Genomic DNA, 22419 nt, shown 5'->3' on the forward strand with positions numbered 1-22419 from the left:
TCATGTGCCACATTAAGACAGCTGAACATTAGTGACACTGACTGACTCGGGGCTCGTGTTGCTGTGGTTCTCAGCCTTCAGCCTCCCACACCCTGAGAAACAGCGAGGGACCGAAGGAAACAGCAAAAGGGTTCCGTGTTGGAAACACTTGGCTCTAAACTGCATCCAAATCACCGAATGCTTTTTTCCCTAAGTTCCTGCATTTAAATCCTTCTGCTCCTCAGTTCCATCACCATGACAAAGGAAAGGTAGATTTGGGGTAGGGGGAGGTGCAGGGCCACTCATGGAAGGAGTCATCCAGAGGCAGGAAGAATCAGGTGTGCACCTGGACGTCACTGCAGTGGGACCAGAGGCTCCAGGCTGAGCTGCCTGCGAGTAACCAATGGGAGGTGCGCTCAGCGCTGTCACATTCCCTTTCCCACCAGCTGAAGCTCATCAAGCACTCCAAGCTCTGGGGAAGGAACATAGAGGAAAGAGAGAGTCCATTGGTGGTGCTCAGTCCCCCTGGACACTGGACAGCTATTCTGGGGTAGAATTCAACTTCCTTCTAACTCCTTCTTGAGGGACAGCCTTGTCTCCTGTGTCCTCACAAGAGGTCCCTGCCACTGTCCCCTTCTAGTGAGGTGTTGCATGTGGCTAGGCCCCTCCCCTCCCAGTCATCCCTCACCTCTACCTCTTTCTAGGGCCCTGTGGGACAGCTGAGGTCTTTAGGAGCTACAGGAACCTTGTCTTCTTGTTGGGACAAAATACCCAACACCCACAAGTTAAAGAAGGAAAGGTTTATTGGAGCTCATAATTTGTTAAAGGTTTCAGTACATAACCAGCTGGCTCCAAAACAGGGTGGCATGGCACAGGGGAAGCAGTCAATGCAGGGCAGGCAGCGCCTTCCTCCTCTCATTCTCCCTTTATGTCATTTAGACTGCAAGCCGATTGATTGGTGCCACTCACACCCAAGTGGAGCTTCTGTCTCCAGTAAATCCATTCAGCCACACAGAACTTTGCTAATCTAATTAGTGGACTAATCCAGTTATCACAGACCAACCACTAAATAGGGGGACATTTTAGATATAAACCACAATAGACCTCGAGTGGAGTAACTCCACTTTCTTCCCAGGTGCACTAAGTTATTATCTTAAAATATTTTAGAAAGGCCCTTGTGCTCGGAAACCCATAACTCATGGATATTTTGGGGGTGATTTTTTTCTTCCAAAATTTCAGAATGTGAATATTTTAGAAAATAATTTAGAAAAATTTAATTTTAAAAACAGTCTGACAAGAATGCAAAATAAAGTCATTTCAGCTTTCAATTACAGATATAAAAATCTTAAAATAATAACAAACTTAATTTCACCAAACAATACAGGCATAATACATGAACTAGTGTGTTTTCTTTAAGAAATCAGTCATTTTAAAAAACTCCTAAAATTAATCTTACTAATACACAAAATGCATTATCTTGTCAAAATTGAAATGAGGTTTTGTGGGAGAAACTAGATACACAGTTACAAAAATTTACCAGTTGAATGATTTTATGAGAATGCCTAAGAAATTTTGAAACAGAAGAGTTATGACTAAGAACTTGCTTTACTAGTAATTAACATTTATTTTCAAGTTATACTATTTAAACAGATGTGGTACTATTACCAAAAAGGATCTGTAGAACAAAATAGAAAGTAAAATAGATCCCACTCCCTATAATGATTAGATAAGTGACAAATACAAAGGTCAGTGGAGAACATAGATTATTCATTAAATTACGTTGGTATAATTGCTTAAGCATTATTAAAAACAATAAACCTCACCTTTTTTGCTCAAATCCAAGTAGATTAAAAGTTCTAATATGAAAAAAATTACATGAAAACACTGAAACACAGCTTTAATATTTGTATATGATGGTAGTGGACAAATACTAAATGAAAAGTTGTCTCCCTGCTTATGTTGTTTTAATTTTTTATAAGTGTGTCCAAGCAAAGAGAAACCACATTCCTTGCCCATCAGCAGTACAGACTGCAAAAACAAAATGAAAAAAAAAAAACCCAGAAAACAAAAAACAAACAATGATAAACTGGGAATGTTTGTACCAACATGACAGATAAAGGGTCAGTAATTTTGTATCAAATGTGACAAATAAAAGGTCAAAGGAGCTCCTAAGATTTTATTAAAATAATAACAGAATAATAAATCGACAGTAAATATCAAATATCTTGGAAAGATTAATGTTATCTGACCATCAGATCCCTGTATAGGAATTTATCCTCAAGAAAAATTACATGTATTTGTGTATATACATGCATAAACATAAATGCTTTTTCCCAAAGAGTTATCTATAAAAGCCAAGAGAGAACGAAAGAGAAGAAAGAAAGAGAGAGAGAGAGAGAAAAAGAAAAACAAGGAAAGAAAGAAGGAAGGAAGGGAGAAGAAGGAAAGGAAAAAGAAGAGGAGGGAGGAGAAAAGAGAAGAAAGGCAAGAAAAACAAAAATGAAATAAGGGCCTTAAATTTCCAGCAATAGATCAGTTAAAGAAATTATGTTCTATTCATAAAGGTAACAGCTGGTGGGTAAAAGCAATCTGGGAACATGCTCACATAGTATGTACAAGGGGATGCTTTAATGGAAGCTGTATGTAAATATGTACACGGATACATTCACAACGATGCCTGAAATCTGAGAGCCTTACACTGGTTGTCTTGGAGTGAGTTACAGCTGACTTCTCTCAAGTTTGTGTACTCTCATTTTCTCTTGCCATGTTGTAGTTTTAGGACAAAATGCTTTTTCAAATGTTCTGCTGAGAACTCTAGGCTTGGTATAATAACCTCAAGATATTGTGCTAGTCCGTGGATATTGTGCCCATTGCTACGTGGCTCGCCCCTCTCCTTCTGTCCCCATCCTGCCTAAGTCCAGCTCCTGGTCACCAGCTCTGGGAAAAGATGTATCTGGCCATGACAGCTTCTTGGGTGTGTTCTCGGAGCTGTGTGTCATGAGTGATGACCAGTTCAGCTTTGTCTTTTAGATGTTCCCCAGGAACCATCTAGTTCCCACTGGCTAGGATCGGGCCTTGTGGTTCTTCTGCCCTTGCCTTGGGTGTTAGGCCAGGCTGGGGGGCCATGCCAAGCAGATGGGCTTAGCCTGTGTCCTTCTCCTGGGAGGACTCAGGGGATGGACCCTCAGCCCAAGAGGTGAGCAGAGGCAGCTAGGGAGCCGAGGAGGCCAGAGACTATGAACGGCCCTGAGAGAGGAGAGCCAGGCTTGGCGAGGGCAGGAAGCCAAAGCTGCCTCTTCCTGGCTTCTCACTGCACTCAGTTTCCCAGGCACGATCTGCAATGTTAACCTGTGCTTTTTGTCTCTGTATCGTGTGGACAGGTTCTAACATTCCCATGGACCAGCCCTGCTGTCGCGGTCTCTATGACTTCGAGCCAGAAAACCAAGGAGAATTAGGATTTAAAGAAGGGGACATCATTACATTAACCAATCAAATAGATGAAAACTGGTATGAAGGAATTATACATGGGGAATCCGGATTCTTCCCTATTAATTATGTGGAAGTGATTGTGCCTTTACCTCAGTAAACATGTAACTCAAACTTTGGACACACTTTCTTGACTGAAATGAATTCACACCAATGTTCTCGCCACGTGGTGTTCTGTGACCTCTGTGCTGTCTCCCCAACGTCAAGACTTTTGTATATGTGTTCTCTTTCTAATATATTTTGTATCAGTTTAATTTGTATAAGTGATTTTTTTTGTTCTCGTTACAAGAAAATAGTTTTCTTCTTTGCTTATTGTTCCAAATAAGTCATTGCTTAAATGTATTTGCTTCTGGTTGCTAAAAAATAAATCATACCCATTGCTGATATGTCAGCGAATTGCCTATATCCTGTTTGGCTGCAATGGAATGCAACATTCGAAACTAAGAAATGCTAAATATTTTGTTTCTTAACACTACTGATGGCATCTGGTTTTTTTCTCTCTTCCTCATGTTTTAAGCTTACCTGTGAATAGCCTAATAAACATGATACACTGTGTTGGTAAAAGGCCTTGGTGACTTTTAATGTTGAGTTGAGTTTTAAGGATAGTGTTAAAGGCTGCAGATTCCTCCTGTGCCTGCTGGCTGACCAAGGAGCACAGCTGGAGGCTCCAATGTGGTTCCTGAAGACATCAGCAGACCTGAGCGGGGCCTTCACTCTCCGTGGATTCATTTCAGCCACAGCAGCATGGGCAGCCTTCCACCTGCTTTCAAGTTTGTTTAGGAAACAGCCCAACTTAAGCTTTGTCTGTTGTCAAGTGTCAGGCAGGTTTCTCAGGCAAGTCTGCAGTGGATGCTCAGGAAGTAGTGTGGCCAGGAGTTGGGCTGAGTGTCCACTAATGTGGCTGCTGGCTTCAGTGAACCAGGGCAGGCACATGTCACATGCTTTGGCCCAGCGAGGACAACAGAAATCCTGGGGCAGATAGGGGTGTTGCTCCCCTTTTGTAAACGAAACTTACTGGCTGGCCTCCCAGGATCAACAGCCCTGCAGCGGCAGATGCAGAGTTTGAGCTTAAATTGTTTGATGCTCCCCACTGCCCACTTTAGTATTCATCATTGGCACTTGTAACAAATGCCCAAAGGCCAGATCAGTCTCCTAGGTGACTGGTATAGGTGACTAAATCAGTTTCCCCAGTCTTCTGCGTTCATGGTAGTCAAATTTGTGACAACATCCTTTCCAGCAGTCAGTTACAAGTGCATGCCCACATGCACACACCTTATCCAAAATAGTTGCATATCTAGTGTATATAGTAAAAGGACAGTATTGGCTAACATTTATGGAGGGCCTAACATGTATGCACCAAGGTCTGCCAAGCACCTTGCATGAGCAAACCCATTTGGTCCTTATAAGAAAGCACCCTCTGAACTTGGCCTGACCCTGATGACTGTTTTTCAGATAAGGGAGCAGAAAAGCTAAGACCTTGTCTAGTGCCAGCACTTTATAATGAGCAGAGCTGGGATTTTAACCCAGATGGGCTCTATCCATGCCCATGACCTTCACCATTCTACACTACCTCTTTTTATATGTGTTTATTTATATAAATTCACAAATTGCCATTTTATATACACCATCAGCTGTCACAGTGGGAATTTATCAAACAATGGAAAACCCCAGGCTTTTCTTAATGCCCAAAATATGTGTTAGTAATTTGCTTGGGAGATAAACAGTAACTGAAGTTCACAGAAAGGCATCCATGAAACAAGCCAGCAATTTACATTTGATTTCTTTTGAGCAATTAGCATGGTGCTTGCGTCAGTTGACAGCCGCTAAAGAGAAGCCACCGTGACCAGGCCCTGGCAAAGAGCCGGAAGTATCTGTGGTTACAGGGTGGCTGGTGGTATCAGCTACTGAGCTGGGTCCCTTTGCATGGGATGGCATGGACAGACCAGCAGATGGCCTCTTCAGCCTGGCCTGGCACTGGACTCTGAGTTGTGTCTGCCCTCAGTCCACTCTACAACTTGTTTCAAGTTTTGTTTTATCTTTCAAAAAGTCACATAAATTTTTACCTTTTATTGTTACATATACCCAAGACTTTTAAAGTGTCAACACCATTTTAAAAGTTTTGATAGGATTTATTTCTCTAATTATTAAGGTAATACAGGCATAATGCAGAAAAAATTCAGAATGCATATAAAGTTATAAGGAAGAAGCAAAAATCGCCTTTTATCCCATAACTGCAAAACAATTACTTCTGAGAACATTCTCATTATGTCTTTGTAGTTTTGCCCATGCATACATACCCTCGTATAAATACTCATTCACACAGACTGGAGAATTTCCTTAGAAATGATTATAAGCCTAGGCCTCATGGTTTATTGACAGCATCGTATTTTACGACTTCTTTAAACTCATACCGTTATACCTTTCCGGTTTTCCTGCATTATAGGCAATCTGGAAACATCTATATACAGAGTCCACCAAAAACAATGTAGACACATTTCAGGCAAAGAAAAATAGTATGGTGTTTTTTTCAACAGATGGTGTTACCCTCATATGGACCCTAGAGAACATCATATATCTCAGAAAACCCACTGTACTGCCGCCCTTTAGAGAAGAAATTGAAAATGCATGTGTGGCAGCCTCAGTGACCAAGGTTACCCAAACAGAAGTTTGCTGTAATAATAGTGTCTGGAAGCTAATGGCCACCACTTGGAGTACCTCTTGTAACTGTAGAGGCCAAAGTGTATATACATTTTTTTGGTGGATTCTGTATATTAGGTTGTTTTCTTATGACACTTTAAAAAATATTTTTAACCCATACAAATGGGTGGAAAAGACAAACATTGCAGTTAGATATATTTAAGTATGGTATATGAACCTCAGTATATGAGTAGTTTTCCATACTGTTTTGCATAATGCATATACAAATTTTATGTTCCTCCCAAGAGTATATAAAGGTTTGCTTTTCTCCAAATCCTCACTAATGTTTATCTCTTGTCTGCTTGGTAATAAGCGTCTTCTTAGGTGTGAACAGTCTGTGCTTGTGCAGAAGAGGCATGTCCTGCAGTTCCCAGTGGATACTGCACTGGACATCACAGAGTACTGACCCCTGTGCTGGACATCACAGAGTACTGACCCCTGTGCACCCCATTTTGCCCTGAGTATACCATACCTTCCCCAGGTTACCCACTATCACGCAGTGTGACCATAGCTTTTGCAGTTTGAGACGTGACAATAAAACTAGCACCATTTCTGTCTGTCTTTGCAGTTTCACAGATTTGCTTTTGCCACAGATCTTGGCAACTTTAGCATGTGACTTTTTCCTACCTTCCTTATCAAGTTAAAACCTTCACCTTTCATGTAGAGGAAACACTTTATAACTCCTCTTTGGCATGTCTGAATTGCTAGCATCCCTACTCTGGCATGCAGAGGCCATTATTAAGAAAAATAAGTGTTACTTGGACACAAGTACGGGAACATACAACAGTCAAGCTGACAGCCGAAATGGCTGCCTGGTGACTGATGGGCAGGTGGTATAAACCACATGAATACGCTACACCAAAGTGTGGTTTACGTTCTCGGTGGGATGGAGCAAGAGTTCCTCATGCTAGTCAGAGTGGTGCAGTTAAATCATATGAATTGTTTGTTTCTGGAATTGTCTATGTAATATTTTCAGATCACAGTGAATTATAGGTTACTGATACTGGAGACCAAAACCACAGGTCATGGAGCACTGTTCTGCCTCTTGTGGTTTTGATTTGCACTTCCTTGATGATGAGTGATATTGAACAAGCTTTCTTACACCTGTTGGGTTTTCTTTCTAAAAATGTCTCTTGGGTTTTTTGCTCACTTTAAAATCAGATTATTATTATTATTTTTATTTATTACTGACTTTTGCTACTGAGTTGTATGGATTCTATAAGATATTGCTTTTGTTAGCTATTGCTTTCTAAAACTATGGCTCAGATAAATGCAAAGAGCTAGTCTCTATGTTTTCTTTTAGGAGTTTTATTGTTATATGTCATTAAAGTCTTTGATCCATTTTGAACTGACTTTTGCATATGTAGTACAATTTGAAATCTAGAAGTGTGATGCTACCAGTCTAAGCTGTGTGCCCAGCTACATGGCAGCTGGGCTGGAGAAGTGCACGCACACACAGCTGCAGAGACCATCTGATGACATGCTGTTCCTTAGACCGGCCTGGGGTGTGGGAGGCAGTGGGGGCCTCGGAGCTGTTTGTGGCATATTGTAGCAGCTGTCGCGGTTCATAATACCTGCAGAGACGGCAGCTGGATGGCGTTTTTGGCGGTTCACCAGGGTGGGACATTGAATTGGAGAGACTGAGGCAGGATCAGTTCAGGAAGAGGACACAGAGGGTAGTGAGTTAAACACCTAGAGATTTCCAAAGCTGCTTCTGCTCCAGGTCTCCATGTTGGGGCAGCCACAGAGCAACAGTCTTGCTGCTCTTCATGGCCAGAGAAGGGCAGGAGGGATACCAGGGCCTGTGTCCTGCCAAGGCTCAGGGGCTGGATCCTTCAGTCTGAGTGTATCACATTTACTCATCTGCATGTGTGGAAACGCCCTGCATCCCAGGAATAAATTCCAAAGGACCATGCTGTATTATACTTTTAATGTGTTATTAAATTCAGTGAGCTAGAATTTTGTTGAGGATTTCTGCATTTATAGATTAAGAACATTAGTCTGTAATTTTCTTGTAGTGTTCTTTACTGGTTTTGGTAGCTTCATACAATAAATGTGGAAGTCTAATCTTCAGGAATTTTTATTTTGTTTTGTTTTTGGCAAAGCTTTCTGGTGCTGGGCTCTTCAGTTTTGGGAGACTTTAGATTACTATTTCAATTTTCTTACTCATTATTGATTTATTTGCATTTCCTCCTTCTTCTTGACTCAGTGTTGGAAGGAATATGTTTTTAGAAATTACCCATTTATTCTAGATTCTCAACTTTGTAGCATATAACTGTTTATGGTAAGCTCTCATGATGTTTTTGTATTTCTATGACATCAATTATAAAGTCTCCTTTTTCATTAATAATTGTAGTTATTTGAATGTTCTTTCTTTTCTTATTCCTGTTAAAATGTTTGTCATTCTGCTTACCTTTTTAAAACACCAACTTTTAGGGGTTTTTTTTGTGACTACCAAGTTTCTTACATGAAGAGTCTTATGAGTCTATTTTAAATTGATGACATATTTTAATTGCATTCAAACTATGTTCACTTTTACTTTTCTCAGGTCCCTATTTTGTGTTAAGGACACAGTTTGCATATTTTTATATTTGATATATATTTAAAATTATAGCCTTTACAGTTATTTTGATATTTTCATGTTTTTAAACTTTATACTAAAGTTCAAAGTTTATACTTCGTCTTTGTAGTAATACAGTCTTCTAAATTGTTCTGTATACTTACCTTTCCCAGTAAGTTTTACCCATTCATGTTTTCATGTTGCTATCAGCTTCCTTTCTTTTCTCTAACAACTAGTATAGGGTAGGTATATTGGTGGGGAATGCCTTCAGCTTTTGTCCATCTATGAATTCTTTATCTCTTCTTCATTTCTAAAGGGCAGTTTTGCAAAGTATATTATTCTTGGTTGGCAGCTTTTGTTTTCTGCATTTTGAAGCTACCGTCCCATGTTTCCTGGCCTGCACTGTTTCTGCTGAGAAATCTTCTGACATTCTTACAGGGTTCCTTTTGCAAGACTTTTTCTACTGTTTTCAACATTTTCTGTTTTTGACTTTTGATGATTTTGTCATAATGTGTCTCAGTGAAAAATACCTTTATGAGCAATCTATTTGGACTTTCTTGAACTTCGTGAATATGGATGTTTACTTGTCTCTCTATACTTGAGGAGTTTTCCAGAATAATTTCTTTAAATAAGCTTTCAGCCCCTTTATCTTTCTCTGTTCTTCCTAGAACTTCCCTAATGCATATATTGGTTTACTCTCTGATGTCCTGTAGACCCCACAGCCTTCTTAACTGGCAGCATCACACTTCCTAATTGTGTTGGTGTGGCAGACCATGCTGTAGGTTCACTCAATCACTTGGACATCCTGCCTTCCTGGACCCCAGGTCACAGCTCCCAGCCTTCTTATATTCAGGCAGAGCCATGCAGTTCACACTCTGGCCAATGAAGAGAGTGAATGTAATGTGTCACTTCCTGGGAGAGATGGTAAAAAGTTTCCTGTGGATTCTCTAGTCTCTGTCTTCCCCTGGGGCAGTTAAGATAGATGCTGTGTGTTGACATGAAGAACTACATATCAAAGGATCCTCGATCACTTAAGGATCCCAGGAAAGACAGTCACCCTAGGGAGTTATTCAACTTATGCCAGATTTGACATGACCAAGATATTAATATCACTTGTTAAATCTCTGAAACTTTATTTATTATTGCTATATAGACCTAATCTGTACTAATACATATGAACATGAAATGAAGATAGTATTTGCGAAAGGTAAGTGGACAGAGGTAATTGGGGTCAAATTGTGAAGGTGATACATGTCCTGCTATGAGATTTCATGCTTTATCCTAAGAGCAGTGTGTTAGCAAGTATAATGCTTCAGAGCAATGAAATGATAAAATTAGATTCAAAATCACTAACACCAAAAGAACAGATAATCCAATCAATAAATGGGCAAAAGAACTCAAGAGACATCTTCAGAGAAATAGTACATTTTTGGTAGGAATGTGAATTAGCTCAGCCACTATGTAAATCTGTATGAAGTTCTTAATAAAAACTAAATAAACAGAACTACAATATGATCTACTATGCCACTGCTGAGTAAACACTTGAAACAATCAAAGTCTGCATACAATAGAGATACTTGTATACCCGTGTCCATCACAGTGCTGGTCACAATAGCGACAATGTAGATCCGATCTAGATGACTACCGATGGGAAATGTGGTATACATGCAAATGGAGTATTTTTCAGCCATAAAAAAACAACAAATCATATAATTTCCTGGAAAATGTATGGAACTAGAGATCATTATGTTAATCAAATAAGCCAGACTTAAAAGACAAGCATACTATATTTTCTCTTGCATGCAGAATCTAGAAATAAAGAAAAAAGATAACATAAAAATAAAAGGGAAGAGAAAGGTAATAGGGAAGGGTAGAGATTAAGAGAGGGTTAGGGAGGTGGGGTGATACAGTTATGTGATTTACATGTAAATACATGTAAACCATCACAAACCCATCACATTGTTTAATGTATGCTAATAGTTATTAATAAAACAAACCAGAAATTTAAAAAAAGATTGGCTCTTAAGAATGATTGCTTTGTCTATACTTCTAGAAATGCAAGCAAGAGTTCACATGGGTATAAGTGATAAAATACCATAAAAAATAGGTTTCGGAGCTGGTGGGTAGAACTGATAAGAGGGGAGGTGAGTCAAAGCTCCCCGATTTCTGGCACGAATGTGGGGCGCAGAAGAGAAGGAATGGGTTGGATGGGAGAGGGTGACACAGACACATGGACTTCATCCCAGAGCATGCAGGTGGCAAATGCCATTGGGTCTAGAATCATGAAAACAGCATGGGCCTCAGAGTTCTGTGTACTATCTGTCCATAGTCAAAGCCATGCAGGTGGTTGGTGTAAGAACCTGTTCACCCACCTTTGATCCACGTGTCTGTTTATCAGGAAAGGAATTCCTAAATTTCTAATGGGTCCAAAATAAATGTGTAATTCTCTCAAAACAATGAGAAGTCTAAAAGATTTTTTCTCAAAAATAAAATGAAGGCAATCACTGCAAGCCACTTTGGATTTCCGCCTGTGTCCTCGCCATCCCCTCATACGGTCCTGTGGGTCTGGCTGGGAGGCAGTTTCCAAGCTGTTTTCTGCTCTTCCACTGTGAACTCCTGGGTGAACTGTCACCCAGAAGTTCCCGGTTTCCCTGAGACAATTGGTTGTTCAGTCCTAGCCTGGGTCTCCAGTTAATCATCAAAGTAACAGTGGGAGTTACTCAGCATTGCCCATGCAATTGCTAAATACTATTTTGATAAATTTATGCCAGAACAGTGTATTTTTATTGTTGTTTTTAAAGACTAAGAAAAAATCAAAGGCATCGTAAAACAAGCATCCCCAGATTCGTATCTAGGGCCAGGAAGATTGAGAATAAAATGTCCATTGTTCTACAAAGGCTAAATAAGGAAAATGGAAAAGAATTTTTAAAAACTGATACTGGCATGAACTTCCAAGCCAGGTAGAGATTACAGATGATTCGAGTTTAGACGTTTTAATCAAATAGCCATTTCTCAATGACATTGCCCAATGGATATGACAGAAAATTCTGTATTAATTAATTCTGTATTAATGTATTCTGTATTAATGGAATCATCGCATAACTGAAACTCAGTGTCGATGAGATACATCAGTGGCCATTGCTTTGGTGATAGGGACCACGTGAGGAGAGCAGCGTACTGCCCCACGGTGGTTAGGAGGCCACTCTGGAAGTAAACAGTGGGCCAAGTATAAGAGAAGCGAATAGAAGCTTGCAACGTTGTTTTCCCCTTTGCCTGCAAATATAGAATTTATACCTGATCTACCACCCAGTTATTTACATTATTTTATTATGTATACTGTAAACAAGGTAGAGAATATAGGAAATGTACCTTTTTCTGTTTTGACGTGGGGTTTTGCTTTGTTGCCCAGAATGACCTTGAGCACATAGATGCAAGGGATCCTTTAGGCTCGGCTTTCTGAGTAGCTGATGTAACAGGCATGCACCACCAGACTAGATTATATGATTTTAAAAATACATTGGAGGTTATAGATTGTTTTGCACTGAGAATGTAGAAAGAGGGTAAATTTTTTTAAAAACTATTTTTACAGTGAGGCCCTGTGTTAGTGGTTAACCTTTAATTCCCACTTAAAATACTACTTTATTCAAGAAACCTTTAATACCCTCAAGACTGAACCAGCTAGTGTCCTGTCCTGTATGTTTCTAGCGTCCTGTTCTTTTGCCTCTGGGAACATTTGTTATACTGTATCTCATTTGCTCCTGCAAGGCAGGAGCTATATTTGTCTACCATCCTGTCACTCGGACTGGGCAGGCATCTGACACGTTGTACTTGTGACTATCTCCTGTACCATCCTGTACTTCAGTGAGCTCCTCTGTATGTCCACAGATGACCACATGCCAATGACGGGGTAAGAAGGAAGTTGGTTTATCAGCCTCATCCATACAGCATTTTTTCTGAGACTGTGTAAGGACAGGATAAAGATGCTCCACTGGCATCCAGTGGAAATCCTCCCAAAATTAACGTGTTTGCAAAACAAAACGTTTTTACTGCAGTTTCATTTGAAAAAGGACGTTCAAGTATTCCTTGATGGTGTTTCAAACCCACATACTGCTAGGCCCAGAGTGCAAGGTACGGCGCACAGTACCTGAATGCCACACAACACCAGGGAAAATGCTCTCGTGTGCAGCTCTTTCTGACGATTTGTGTGAAGACCATGGTCACATTTTCTAACAATGTCGTAGACACTATTTAGTTTCTTTCACTCTGTTATTTTCCCTCAAATGAATCAATTTGGAAATAAAATGTTAGGGTTCCAGAAGTATCAGAAATGATGTTCTAGATATGAGTTTTGAGAAAGCAAAGGGTATTTAAAAGAATACATATTTCCAGACTCTTGTTCTCCTCTTAAATTTAACCTTTTTGTGAGTGAATATTTTTCTAAAATGGAGCACATACTCCAACTTACTTTTGAAAACCAGATGAACACATTTTTTGAGCTATCTAAAAAATATAAGAATCAATAATCTTGAGTAACATGTGTCTTTTTATAAGTGATGTTTAATCGGTGAGGTTGGTTGGCTACTGAGAGGCCTGTTTTGTTGTTGGTCTGCTTGTGGAAAAGGGGAGATTGTTTTAAGTTCTAGATTAGATAGAAGATCCAAATGCTCTGCCAGAAGAGTGTTAGAACTTATTAATAAACAAATTCAGCAATGTAGCGGGATAAAAAACTATATACAAATATCTGTAGTAGTCTCGTGCACCAACGATGAACTCACCAAGAATAATGGAAAACAAACCCATTGACAACAGCATGAAAAAACTTAAATACTTAGAAATCAACCTAACCCAATAAGTGAAAGCCCTCTACTACAAGTAGCACACATCTGTAATACAGCACTCAGGAAATTGAGGCAAAAAGATCACCATGAGTTTGAGGCCATCCTGGTCTACATAATGAATTCAAGACCAGCATAAACCATACAGCGAGACCCTGTCTCAAAACAAAAACACAGACAGAAAATGTAAAGACAGCCCATATTACTGGGTAGGCAAAACCAATGTTGTCAAAATGCCTTTTCCCAAAAATGATATATGTATCATACATTTAATGCAATTCCAATCCAAATACCTTCATCATTTTTTATAGAACTAGAAAAAACAATTCTAACACTCACGTGGAACTAAAAGAGAAGCAGAATAGCAAAAGCAATCTGAGCAATAAGAACAAACCAGGAGGCATCACAATCCCAAATTTCAAATTATGTTACAAAGCTACAGATATAAAAACAACATGGCACTGACACAAAAACAGACATGTAGATCAGTGGAAGAGAATAGAGGGTATAGGAACAATCCCAGGTGCATCCAGCCATCTGATCTTTGACAAAGGGGCCAAAAGCATATACTGGAGAAAGGATGGCCTCTTTAATAAATGATGCTAAGGAAACTGGTTATTTATGAGTAAATTGAATCTAGGTCCATATTTTTCACTCTGTTCTAAAATCAAATCAAAATGAGTCAAAGACCTAGATATTAAAGCAGAAACACTAAATCTGCTGGAAAAAAAAGTTTGGGTAAAGTTTTGAAGACATAGGTATAGGCAAGGACTTTCCAAACAGAACCCTGGTTGCACAGGAAAGAATACCAAGAGCCAACAAATGGGCCTATAACAGATTTAAAAGCTTCTGCCCAGCAAAGGAAATAACCAACAAAATGAAGAGACAAACTACAAAATGGGAAAAAAATTGCCAGCTACTCCTAAAAGACTAATTCCTAGAATATATAAAGAACCCTCCAGTATTAGATCCCCAAAATAAGAGATCCAATAACAAATGGGCAATTCGGGGCTGGGGATTTAGCTCAGCGGCATAAGCACCTGTCCTACAAGCGTGCGGTTGTGAGTTCGATCCCCGGTACCGATTTAAAAAAAAAAAAAAAAACCAATGAACAAGTGGGCAATTGATATGTATGGATACTTCTCAGAAGAAGTACAAACAGCCAAAAAGTATGTGAGAAAATGCTTAGCATCTTCGGCCACTACAGAAATGCAAATCAAAGCAACACCAAGATTCTGTTCTACTCCAATAAAAGGGCTATTATTGAGGCCTCAAAAAAAAAAAAAAAAAAAAAAAAAAAAAACCCAGCACCAAATGCTTGCAAGGTTGTGGGGTGAAAGGAACCTTCTACAGTTCGTGGAGTGTAAACTGGTACAGCCACTGTGGCAATCAATATGGAAATTCCTCAAAAAACTAAAAACAGAAATTCCACTTGACCCAGCTCTACCTCTCCTTAAAGACTCAAAGTCTCCTTAAATACTCAAAGACTCAAAGAAATGACATTACAGTGATAATATGCATACCCATGTTTATAGCAGTACAAGTCACAGCAGCTAAATTATGGACGTGGCTTATGTCCACCAATAGATGACCATATAAAGAAAATATGGTAGTATATACATTCAGTCATAAAGAAGGATAAATTTGAGTTGTTTATAGAAAAGTGGGAGGATCTTGAGACCACAGCACTAAGTGAAACAAACTAGGCACATAAAGTTAAATATCACATGATTTCTTTAAAATGAGAGATCTAAAGTATAAATCAGTTAAAGAACAAAAAATGAAAGATGAAAGGAAATAAGGAGGTAGACTCCAAAGTTACGTGGGGAACCTGGGGAAGGAGGAGAAGGAAAGGCAGGGAGAGGGGGATACAAGTGATTGAGATGCAAAATATGTATGTATTACTTTACCAAGGTGGATGTAATTATTATGCATTGCAAACATTTACTAATAAAATCAATCAATCAATCAGGGACTTCACAATCACGACTGCTGCCACCCTGGCAACCTGAGCTGATGCAGATGCCAGGAGAACAGTTTAGCTGTTCAGTAATAAAGTAAGAGTAGTGTAATAGTCTGTTTCTCATTACTGCCATGACATCCTTGAGGCTAGGTTCTTTTATAAAGAAAAGAGGCTGATTGAACTCACAGTCAGGTAGTTGACAGCATGGTGCTGGCATCTGCTCAGGTCTGGCCAAGATCGTGTGGTGGGTAGCATCATAAGAAATACACATTGTGGGAATGAGGTTTGAGTGCAAGGCAGGAAGCCACAGGGAGCAATTCGGGCGTCAGGCTCATAACATCTGGTTCTTGCAAGAACAGATTCAGGGCCCATGATAACCACTTAACTCCTTCCAAGGGCAGCCCCTGGTAACCTAGGGACTTCCAATCACACCCCCATACCAAGGACCAGGACTCTCACCTGCAGTCCTGGAGGACAAACCACATCTGAACCAGAGAAGGAAGGATGGCGTATACAAACAAAACACAAAAAAGTCTCAGAAGTCACACTGCACAGACTTATTGGAGCTTTCTATGTCACTTCAACACAAGCAGGAGAAAGCTGATCCTCAGAGAAACATCTTGCCCGGAAGCTCTCAACATGTGGCCAAGTCTGGGTCAGGGCTGGGTTTCCTGGCACTCCCATGCTCACCTTCTGCCTGTGAGGAGGAGAAGAAAAATTTGCTATGGACAGAGCAAGAGGAACTCAAAGACAGTAGCTCAGTTTTTCTCCTGGGCATCTCCATTGGCTCAGACCGCCAGGGTGGCAGCAGTCTAGTTCTGAAGTCCCTGACTTGAATCATGAACCTGGTGCCTCTGGGACCCTGAGGAACTCCCCAGGGATATCAGAGTGCCACATGAATGGCAAACCCAGAACGAGGCTGTGTCTGCCCCTTGTCAAGCAGGATGCACCTAGAGGATCCTTCCTCCTAAGGACTCAGTCTGCTTGTGAGGCTAAAGAGCAACCAGATAAAACTTGGACAAGACTTTATGAAGCAAATTTGTGTCCCAAACAAGGGCCCCCCTCTGGGAAGCCAGCAGCATGAGGTGCATGTTTCCCACATGCGGTTTGGGGATATCATGAGAAGCCCTGTGCAGTAGACACCATGGTGAGCATGCTTGTCCCAGTGGGAACACCTAGCCCAGCATGAGAGCATGTGGACTTCCAGACTCACGCTCAACACCTGAGCTTAGGGCAGTCACCTTGGGAATCAGGACCTCGACTCCAGGTGGCAGTAAGTGGCCGGCACGTGAGGACAGCTGCTCTGGCTTCCTGTGTCAGGTCAGGGCAAATCCATGGTGCAGTTTCTGCACCAGCATCCAAGGGTCACACAAAGCTTCACCTGGACCTGAGACACAGGTCCTTCTTGCCCCTTCTCCTGTGTCCCTCACTCCCTTGGTAATTTTGTGCCCCTAGATCTTTCTCAAATGGGAAGGAGATCAAGATATGGGAGATGAGGGAGAAGGGATGAACAGAGGAATTGAGAAGCATTCTGTACAGGTACCCAGGAGTGTAAATAGTAAACATTTACTTCAAACAGACACTAATGAAAAAAAAACACCATGCTCACCTAACTTTGTCTGTTAACTCCCAGGGCCATGCTGAATCCTTCATTCCTCACACAGTCCACTCTGCCTTCCATGGGGTTTGACTTGTTTTCTTTCCTCCAAGCCAGCAACACAGCCCTCTTGAATCAACTTCCAAGTCTACTTTAGTTCTGTTAAGAGAAAGCCCCGTTGTGAAATCAGAACAAATTAAGCTTGAAGCCCTGAACTTCACAATGCTTCTCTCATAGCCCAGCACCATGAGCACCTTTAGGTGCATCCCTTGTCCTCCTCGAAGGGAACATTGCACTGTCGTGCTTGTCTGGGTGTGTGCAGTATGCAAAGCCTGGAGTTGGGTTAGGAATCTCTGAAACACATGCAGGGAGGAGCAGATCCTGAAGCTTGAATGGAACCTCTGGAGGAACTTGGTTTCCTGGCCCTCTTGGAATGTAATGCAGTGCCCTTGCCCTCAGCTGGACAGTGTTGGAGAGAGCTCCCATGGGGAAGTGGTCCAGGAGCTAAGCAGGCAGGGGTCTGGTCTCTTACCCAGAGACAGAGTGAGTAGGGCCCAACAGCCAGATCAGCTCTCTTGGGCTTCAATATTCCCATGTCCTGATATCTCTCCATCGCAAGCCCTTGGCAGTATCAAACATTTGGACTAGGCTTCAAGAGGGGGCAAGGAGCAGGACGAAAGCAAGGTGGATGGCTGAGGGAAAGCTCAGTCTTCACCTAGACAGAGCTCTAAAAGTGCCAGTGGGGTAGTGAGGCCAGGAACCAGGTGATCCAGTGGGCTCCTCGGTGGGCTCTTTTTTATCCCAACTCACAGGAAGGAACTTAGCCACATAGGTAAGACTGCCTGCCTGACTCACTAAGGTAAACAAGAATGCAAAGCTCCCGTAAGGCTCCTGGGGCTATTTTTTGCTTTTTTCTCTCTGGACCAACTGCTCTTTAGGGGCAGCCTGGCTAGACGGTACCTGCTGCAGAGAGGCTCCTTAGCTGCTGGTTCAGAATCGGGAATGCCCAATGGAAAACAAGCAGAAAGTCCTGTGAGACATTAACACTCAGCAGAGCCCACACCCCAGCAAAGCTCTCAGCTCTAGGGGTGCCTTTGTACCTTCCTGAGCTGCAGATGGGGCCGCCAACTCGACACAGCTGCCACTGCACCAGCATAATATTTCTTTGAATTCTCCATTTCACGTTGAATATTCATGTAGATTTTGCAATCAACCCCACGTTACATCAGGGCTGGTTTTAGATACAAATGATCTGAGAAGTGGCACAGACAGCTCACGAGGAATATATGTCGACGTTTCAACCCTTCTGCTTCAGTTTGCTTATCTGTAAGAAGAGGAAGAAAATAATATCCATCCCATAGGACGTTGCATCAAGTCCCTTAAGTCACTTAAGGCAGGATAAATGTCTGGAAGTGTCTGGTGAATACACTGAGATGTTCTCATGGCCGTTTCTCTACTGATGTGTCTGCTGACTTGAGAAGCACATCGATTTTGGTAATTTGCAGATTTCCTGTTTTTGAATTAGCTTACCCTCGTCAGTACCTGTGGGGCACAAAACAGATACTGTGTAGGTTGGTTTGTAAAACTGTGAAGAGCAGAGGCTTGTGGGAGCTTAATTCTATTTCCTATAGAAGGAATGGCTTGGTACTCTCATTGTCTGCACAATTTGCAGTGCTACGCCAGGCTCCTGAAGAGAATCCACGGCGCACAGTGAAGTTTGGGTGAGCCTTGCCGGGGTACTGATCAGTTCTCTTCTGGTTGCCTATGCGTCCTACATGCTGACCTGTCCTCTGGTCTATTCACAAGGTTCCGGCCAGTTCATCTGGAGGGAAGAGGGTCTCGGAGACCAATTCTTGGCCAGTGTGAGGCATCAGCAGAAGAGGCAGGCCAGGAACAGGCAAGGGAGGCGGGTAGGCTCTCCTGTTGGTAGATGCTCATGGCATCTGCGCGTGCCGACGGCTCATCTGGCAGTAGCGAACCCTTGAGGGGTGCAGTCCAGACTTCAGGGAGAAGCAGACACGGAGTGCAGTCCAGGCTTCTCCACTCACCCCGGACAAGTTATTTATCCCCCAAGGAGCCTCAGATTTCTCCTGGGTGACGGCACAGTGCTACTAACCACTGCCATGAGTTGAGACCCAGGAAGCCAAAGCAGCAAGAGCACCAGGAAGCCCTGGGCGTGGTGCCACTGAAAATTTGGAGGCGCAATGCCGAGACTCCACCAGGACTCCCCTGGCCCCAGGTTCAGAAGGCCAAGGTTAAGTCTCACTTCCCTGCTTCCCTGTGCTCCAGAGCTCCCCGAGGTACTTCGCCCAGTCCTCTGCCCCTGACACTGTCCCTTCACTGCCAGCCCCAGGTTTGGGCACTGAGCCGTCCCTGCCGACGCGATCCTCGGCTCCCCAAGCCCTCTGCACGTGCCCCGCGGTGCCAGGTGTCCCTTGACGCACCGCCCGCGTTCGCGCTGCCTGGAACCCGGGCTGAGGAGCGCGACGCGCAGGCGGCCAGTGTCCTCTGGGGTCCGCTGGCTTAACGCCCCAGGACGCGGCCCGAGGCTCTGGGCGAGCTCCTGGGACGGGCAGGGCGGCGGTTCGGTTGCTGGCCCCTGGCCGAGCGGCTTCCAGGCAGCGGGCGGAGGCGCGTCCCCGGCCCGCTCGGTCGCGCCCGCGGGCGGCAGGTGGCGGCGCGCGCCCTCCGCCCTGGGCCCGGGCCAGCGAGCTCGGCGCGCCCGAGGGGCGGGACAGCGCGGCGGCCGCCCTAGCCGGCAACACTCGGCGGCCGCGGGCTGCAGGCGCGTCGGGCCGGGCCGGGCCGGGTCCGCACCGAGGTGGCCGCTGCCCGGCGCACGGAGCCCCGCGTGCGCGTGTGGACGCCAGGTGGGTGCGCGGGGCGGAGCCCGGAGCCGGCGGAGGGGCGCCTGGCCGTGGTCTCGCCTGGGGCTGTGGGCTCTGAGCGAGGTGGGGCTTCGCAGCACGCCGCCCCGGGGACCGGACACTTCGGGCCGTTCGCGGACACTCTTTCGGGTTCCCTGTGGGTGGAGCCGCGCTCGACTCCGGGGTACTCCGCAGCCTTGCGGGTTTCGGAATGGGGTAAGTCTATGGAAGGCGACCGTGGTCAGCCGGTCGCCTCGGTGGGGCGCACAGGACAGGGAGGACGCGCATCCTGAAGGTGGACGTGGAGCGCCGGGCAGCGCGGAGTCGCGGGGTGCGCGGGTGAGAGCGCATGACGGGGGCGCACGGCCCCAGCCCAGCCTTGGCCGCCTCCCTCGCCCCAGAGTCGCCGCCCCGGGTCGGAAACAGCAGCACATTTGCGGATCGCATTAGGCCAGGCCCTTAATGCCTTCTCCAGATGGATCGAAGCCACCGACCCGCCCCCGGACACCGACTCCGCCAAGGCGCCCGCGAGGCGAGGCGAGAGTCGAGGGTGACCTCGGCTTTTCCAGTCTCGGCTCATTCTGATTTCCCTGCGAGTCTCTGCTAAGATCTGCTGGTCTGTCCTTGCCTACTTTTAGGAGACTGTGCTGGGCCGGCTGGGCCCTTCACCTTCCAAACCTCCCTTCCTTACCTCAGCTTTGGGAGCTGCAGATCTGGACCCAGGTGGCACCTGGTCTCATCTAATGGGAGAAGGCCTGCCTTCTAGTCCTAGAATGTCACTCTTGCTGTGTGACCTTAGGCAGGTCCTTTCCTTTCCTGGACTAGTTTAGTTGGTTTCAGACTTATTTTTGCCTCAAGGAGCAGGAGCTGGCAGGTGCCCCAGCCCTTGGCTCTCTGAAGACTTCCTGTGTCACATGCCAGTAGCCACACCCTGGTGCTGACAGATGGGCCACAAGGCCGCCAGGGCAGCCATGTTCTGGCTTCTGGGGATGGGAGGTGGTGCTGCCACAGAGCAGTGCCCACGGAGGCAGGCTGAGCCCTTCCCAGCCTTGATGGGGACCCATCCTAAGGGAGGGCAGATTGCTCTGTCCCAGGTAGGCAGCCATCCAGCACCAGCAAGATCTCCCCTAGAGGATAGTTATCTGGGCTTCAGGGTCCCTCCCTCCTCCCATGTGCATCAGGGCCAGAGCTAGTTGAAAAGCCACTGTTTCCTTTTTTTTTTTTTTTTTTTTTTTTTTGTAGGCTGTGAGCTCCCCTGAGGAGGCTGGGCTCCATGGCTTCCTGGAGGAGCCCCAGGCGGCTGCTGGTGTGGGTGATCTTCATGCATTCTGCTGTCCTGCAGGTAACAGAGTGGGGTGGGGTGGGCATTCTGCTGTTTACTCAGGACTGTTATTCTGGACCACGTGGATGTAGCACAGTCACACAGTGTTGATGCTATACCAGACAACTGGACTTTTCTCTTGCCTCCAGCCTATGGTATTTCTGATGAGTTTAGCTGTAACACCTTGGGCTGTCTTTAGATCCTTCTTAGCAGGGCCTTGCTCCCTCTGTGGATGGCGTGGCATGCAGCCCTGATAGACTGAAGCTGTGGTAGAACCTGTCTTGTGGACTAGAATGTCTGTCTCTGAGTGCCCATTGGTGGCCTTACTGCTGGAGACCGAGATGAGAGGAATGGGTAGAGCCAGGTTCTTGTGCTGGTTCTGCCATTGCATAAGCATTCATTTGCTTCGGTCAAAACACACCCCACTGCTTTTGCAGGCCTCTCTTTAGATTCCTGTCTTGTTCATTCAACTTAGGAGCACTGAGTAAGCTCCTGCATGGCATTGTTATTGGCCTTGTAGGCAGACTCAGACCAAGGAGCGAGGCTTGTGTTGCCTGAGAGACCACAGAGAGTGGTAGACCTGCAAACTGAGAATACGTGTTCGACCTTCCAAAGGCATTTTCTGGGCCAGGGCTTGGGATGTAGCAAAGGAGTGGAGCAGTTCCTAGCATTCCTGGTTCCATTTCCAGCACCATTAAGTGCTGTCTCTCCTCACTTCTAGCTCATCTTTGCTCTAAGTGGGAATGCAAGCCCAGGATTGATGGATTTTACTTTTCAAGATGGCTGGATCATCCAGCTTTCTTATAAAGTCTCCTAGTTTACAAAGTAATGAAAGCCAGACAAATGTTTGCAGCCTAGATTCAGCCAAGTGTGTGGCCCCAGATTGAAAGAGCAGAGCATATTTGGGTTGATCCCGTGTCCTGAGGGCTGCTGCTGCCTCATGCAGTGACTTGTATGAATTAGAACAAGACAGTCCCTTCCCGAAGATGTAACTTCTCAGGCACATGGCTTGCTGGCCTCTACTCCCTCAGGACCTAGCGGAGGGCCTGGCACTGAAGGCCTGGGAAAGAAGCCTGATGCACGAGGATAAGTTAATCAGACTTTGCAGCCTCAC

General features: G+C 44.2%; 2 protein-coding genes and 1 long non-coding RNA gene across 10 annotated transcripts in view; 2 read left to right on the plus strand and 1 right to left on the minus strand.

Annotated features, from left to right (window-relative positions):
* The window catches only part of Sh3gl3 (SH3 domain containing GRB2 like 3, endophilin A3), a 158108-nt gene extending 154079 nt beyond the window's left edge, over positions 1-4029 (plus strand). For 2 of the 3 annotated variants that reach the window (XM_003475472.5, XM_005006254.4), the window contains one exon: positions 3360-4029. In XM_003475472.5, coding sequence (XP_003475520.4) covers positions 3360-3565 — 206 coding nt within the window. In that variant the 3' untranslated portion in view covers positions 3566-4029. The remainder of the gene's footprint in view (positions 1-3359) is intronic. The other variant, XR_010047979.1, reaches the window with a different exon arrangement.
* A 5890-nt stretch (positions 4030-9919) lies between these two features.
* Positions 9920-19793, minus strand: LOC106028909 (uncharacterized). Its single transcript, XR_010047980.1, has 3 exons — positions 18218-19793; positions 17130-17276; positions 9920-16217 (listed from the first exon to the last, which is right to left on the minus strand). It is a non-coding gene; the product is annotated as an uncharacterized LOC106028909 (long non-coding RNA).
* A 42-nt stretch (positions 19794-19835) lies between these two features.
* Positions 19836-22419, plus strand: part of Adamtsl3 (ADAMTS like 3) — a 321817-nt gene continuing 319233 nt past the window's right edge. For 5 of the 6 annotated variants that reach the window (XM_013158894.2, XM_013158893.2, XM_013158895.2 and 2 more), the window contains exons 1-2: positions 19836-19987; positions 21227-21326. In XM_013158894.2, coding sequence (XP_013014348.1) covers positions 21258-21326 — 69 coding nt within the window. In that variant the 5' untranslated portion in view covers positions 19836-19987; positions 21227-21257. Of the gene's footprint in view, positions 19988-20056; positions 20201-21226; positions 21327-22419 lie in introns of those variants that run through there. The other variant, XM_063250110.1, reaches the window with a different exon arrangement.

The sequence above is a fragment of the Cavia porcellus genome, unplaced genomic scaffold (genome assembly GCF_034190915.1).
Source record: "Cavia porcellus strain 051 isolate PalLab524CR breed Dunkin Hartley unplaced genomic scaffold, mCavPor4.1 scaffold_6, whole genome shotgun sequence".
Classification (NCBI taxonomy): domain Eukaryota; kingdom Metazoa; phylum Chordata; class Mammalia; order Rodentia; family Caviidae; genus Cavia; species Cavia porcellus.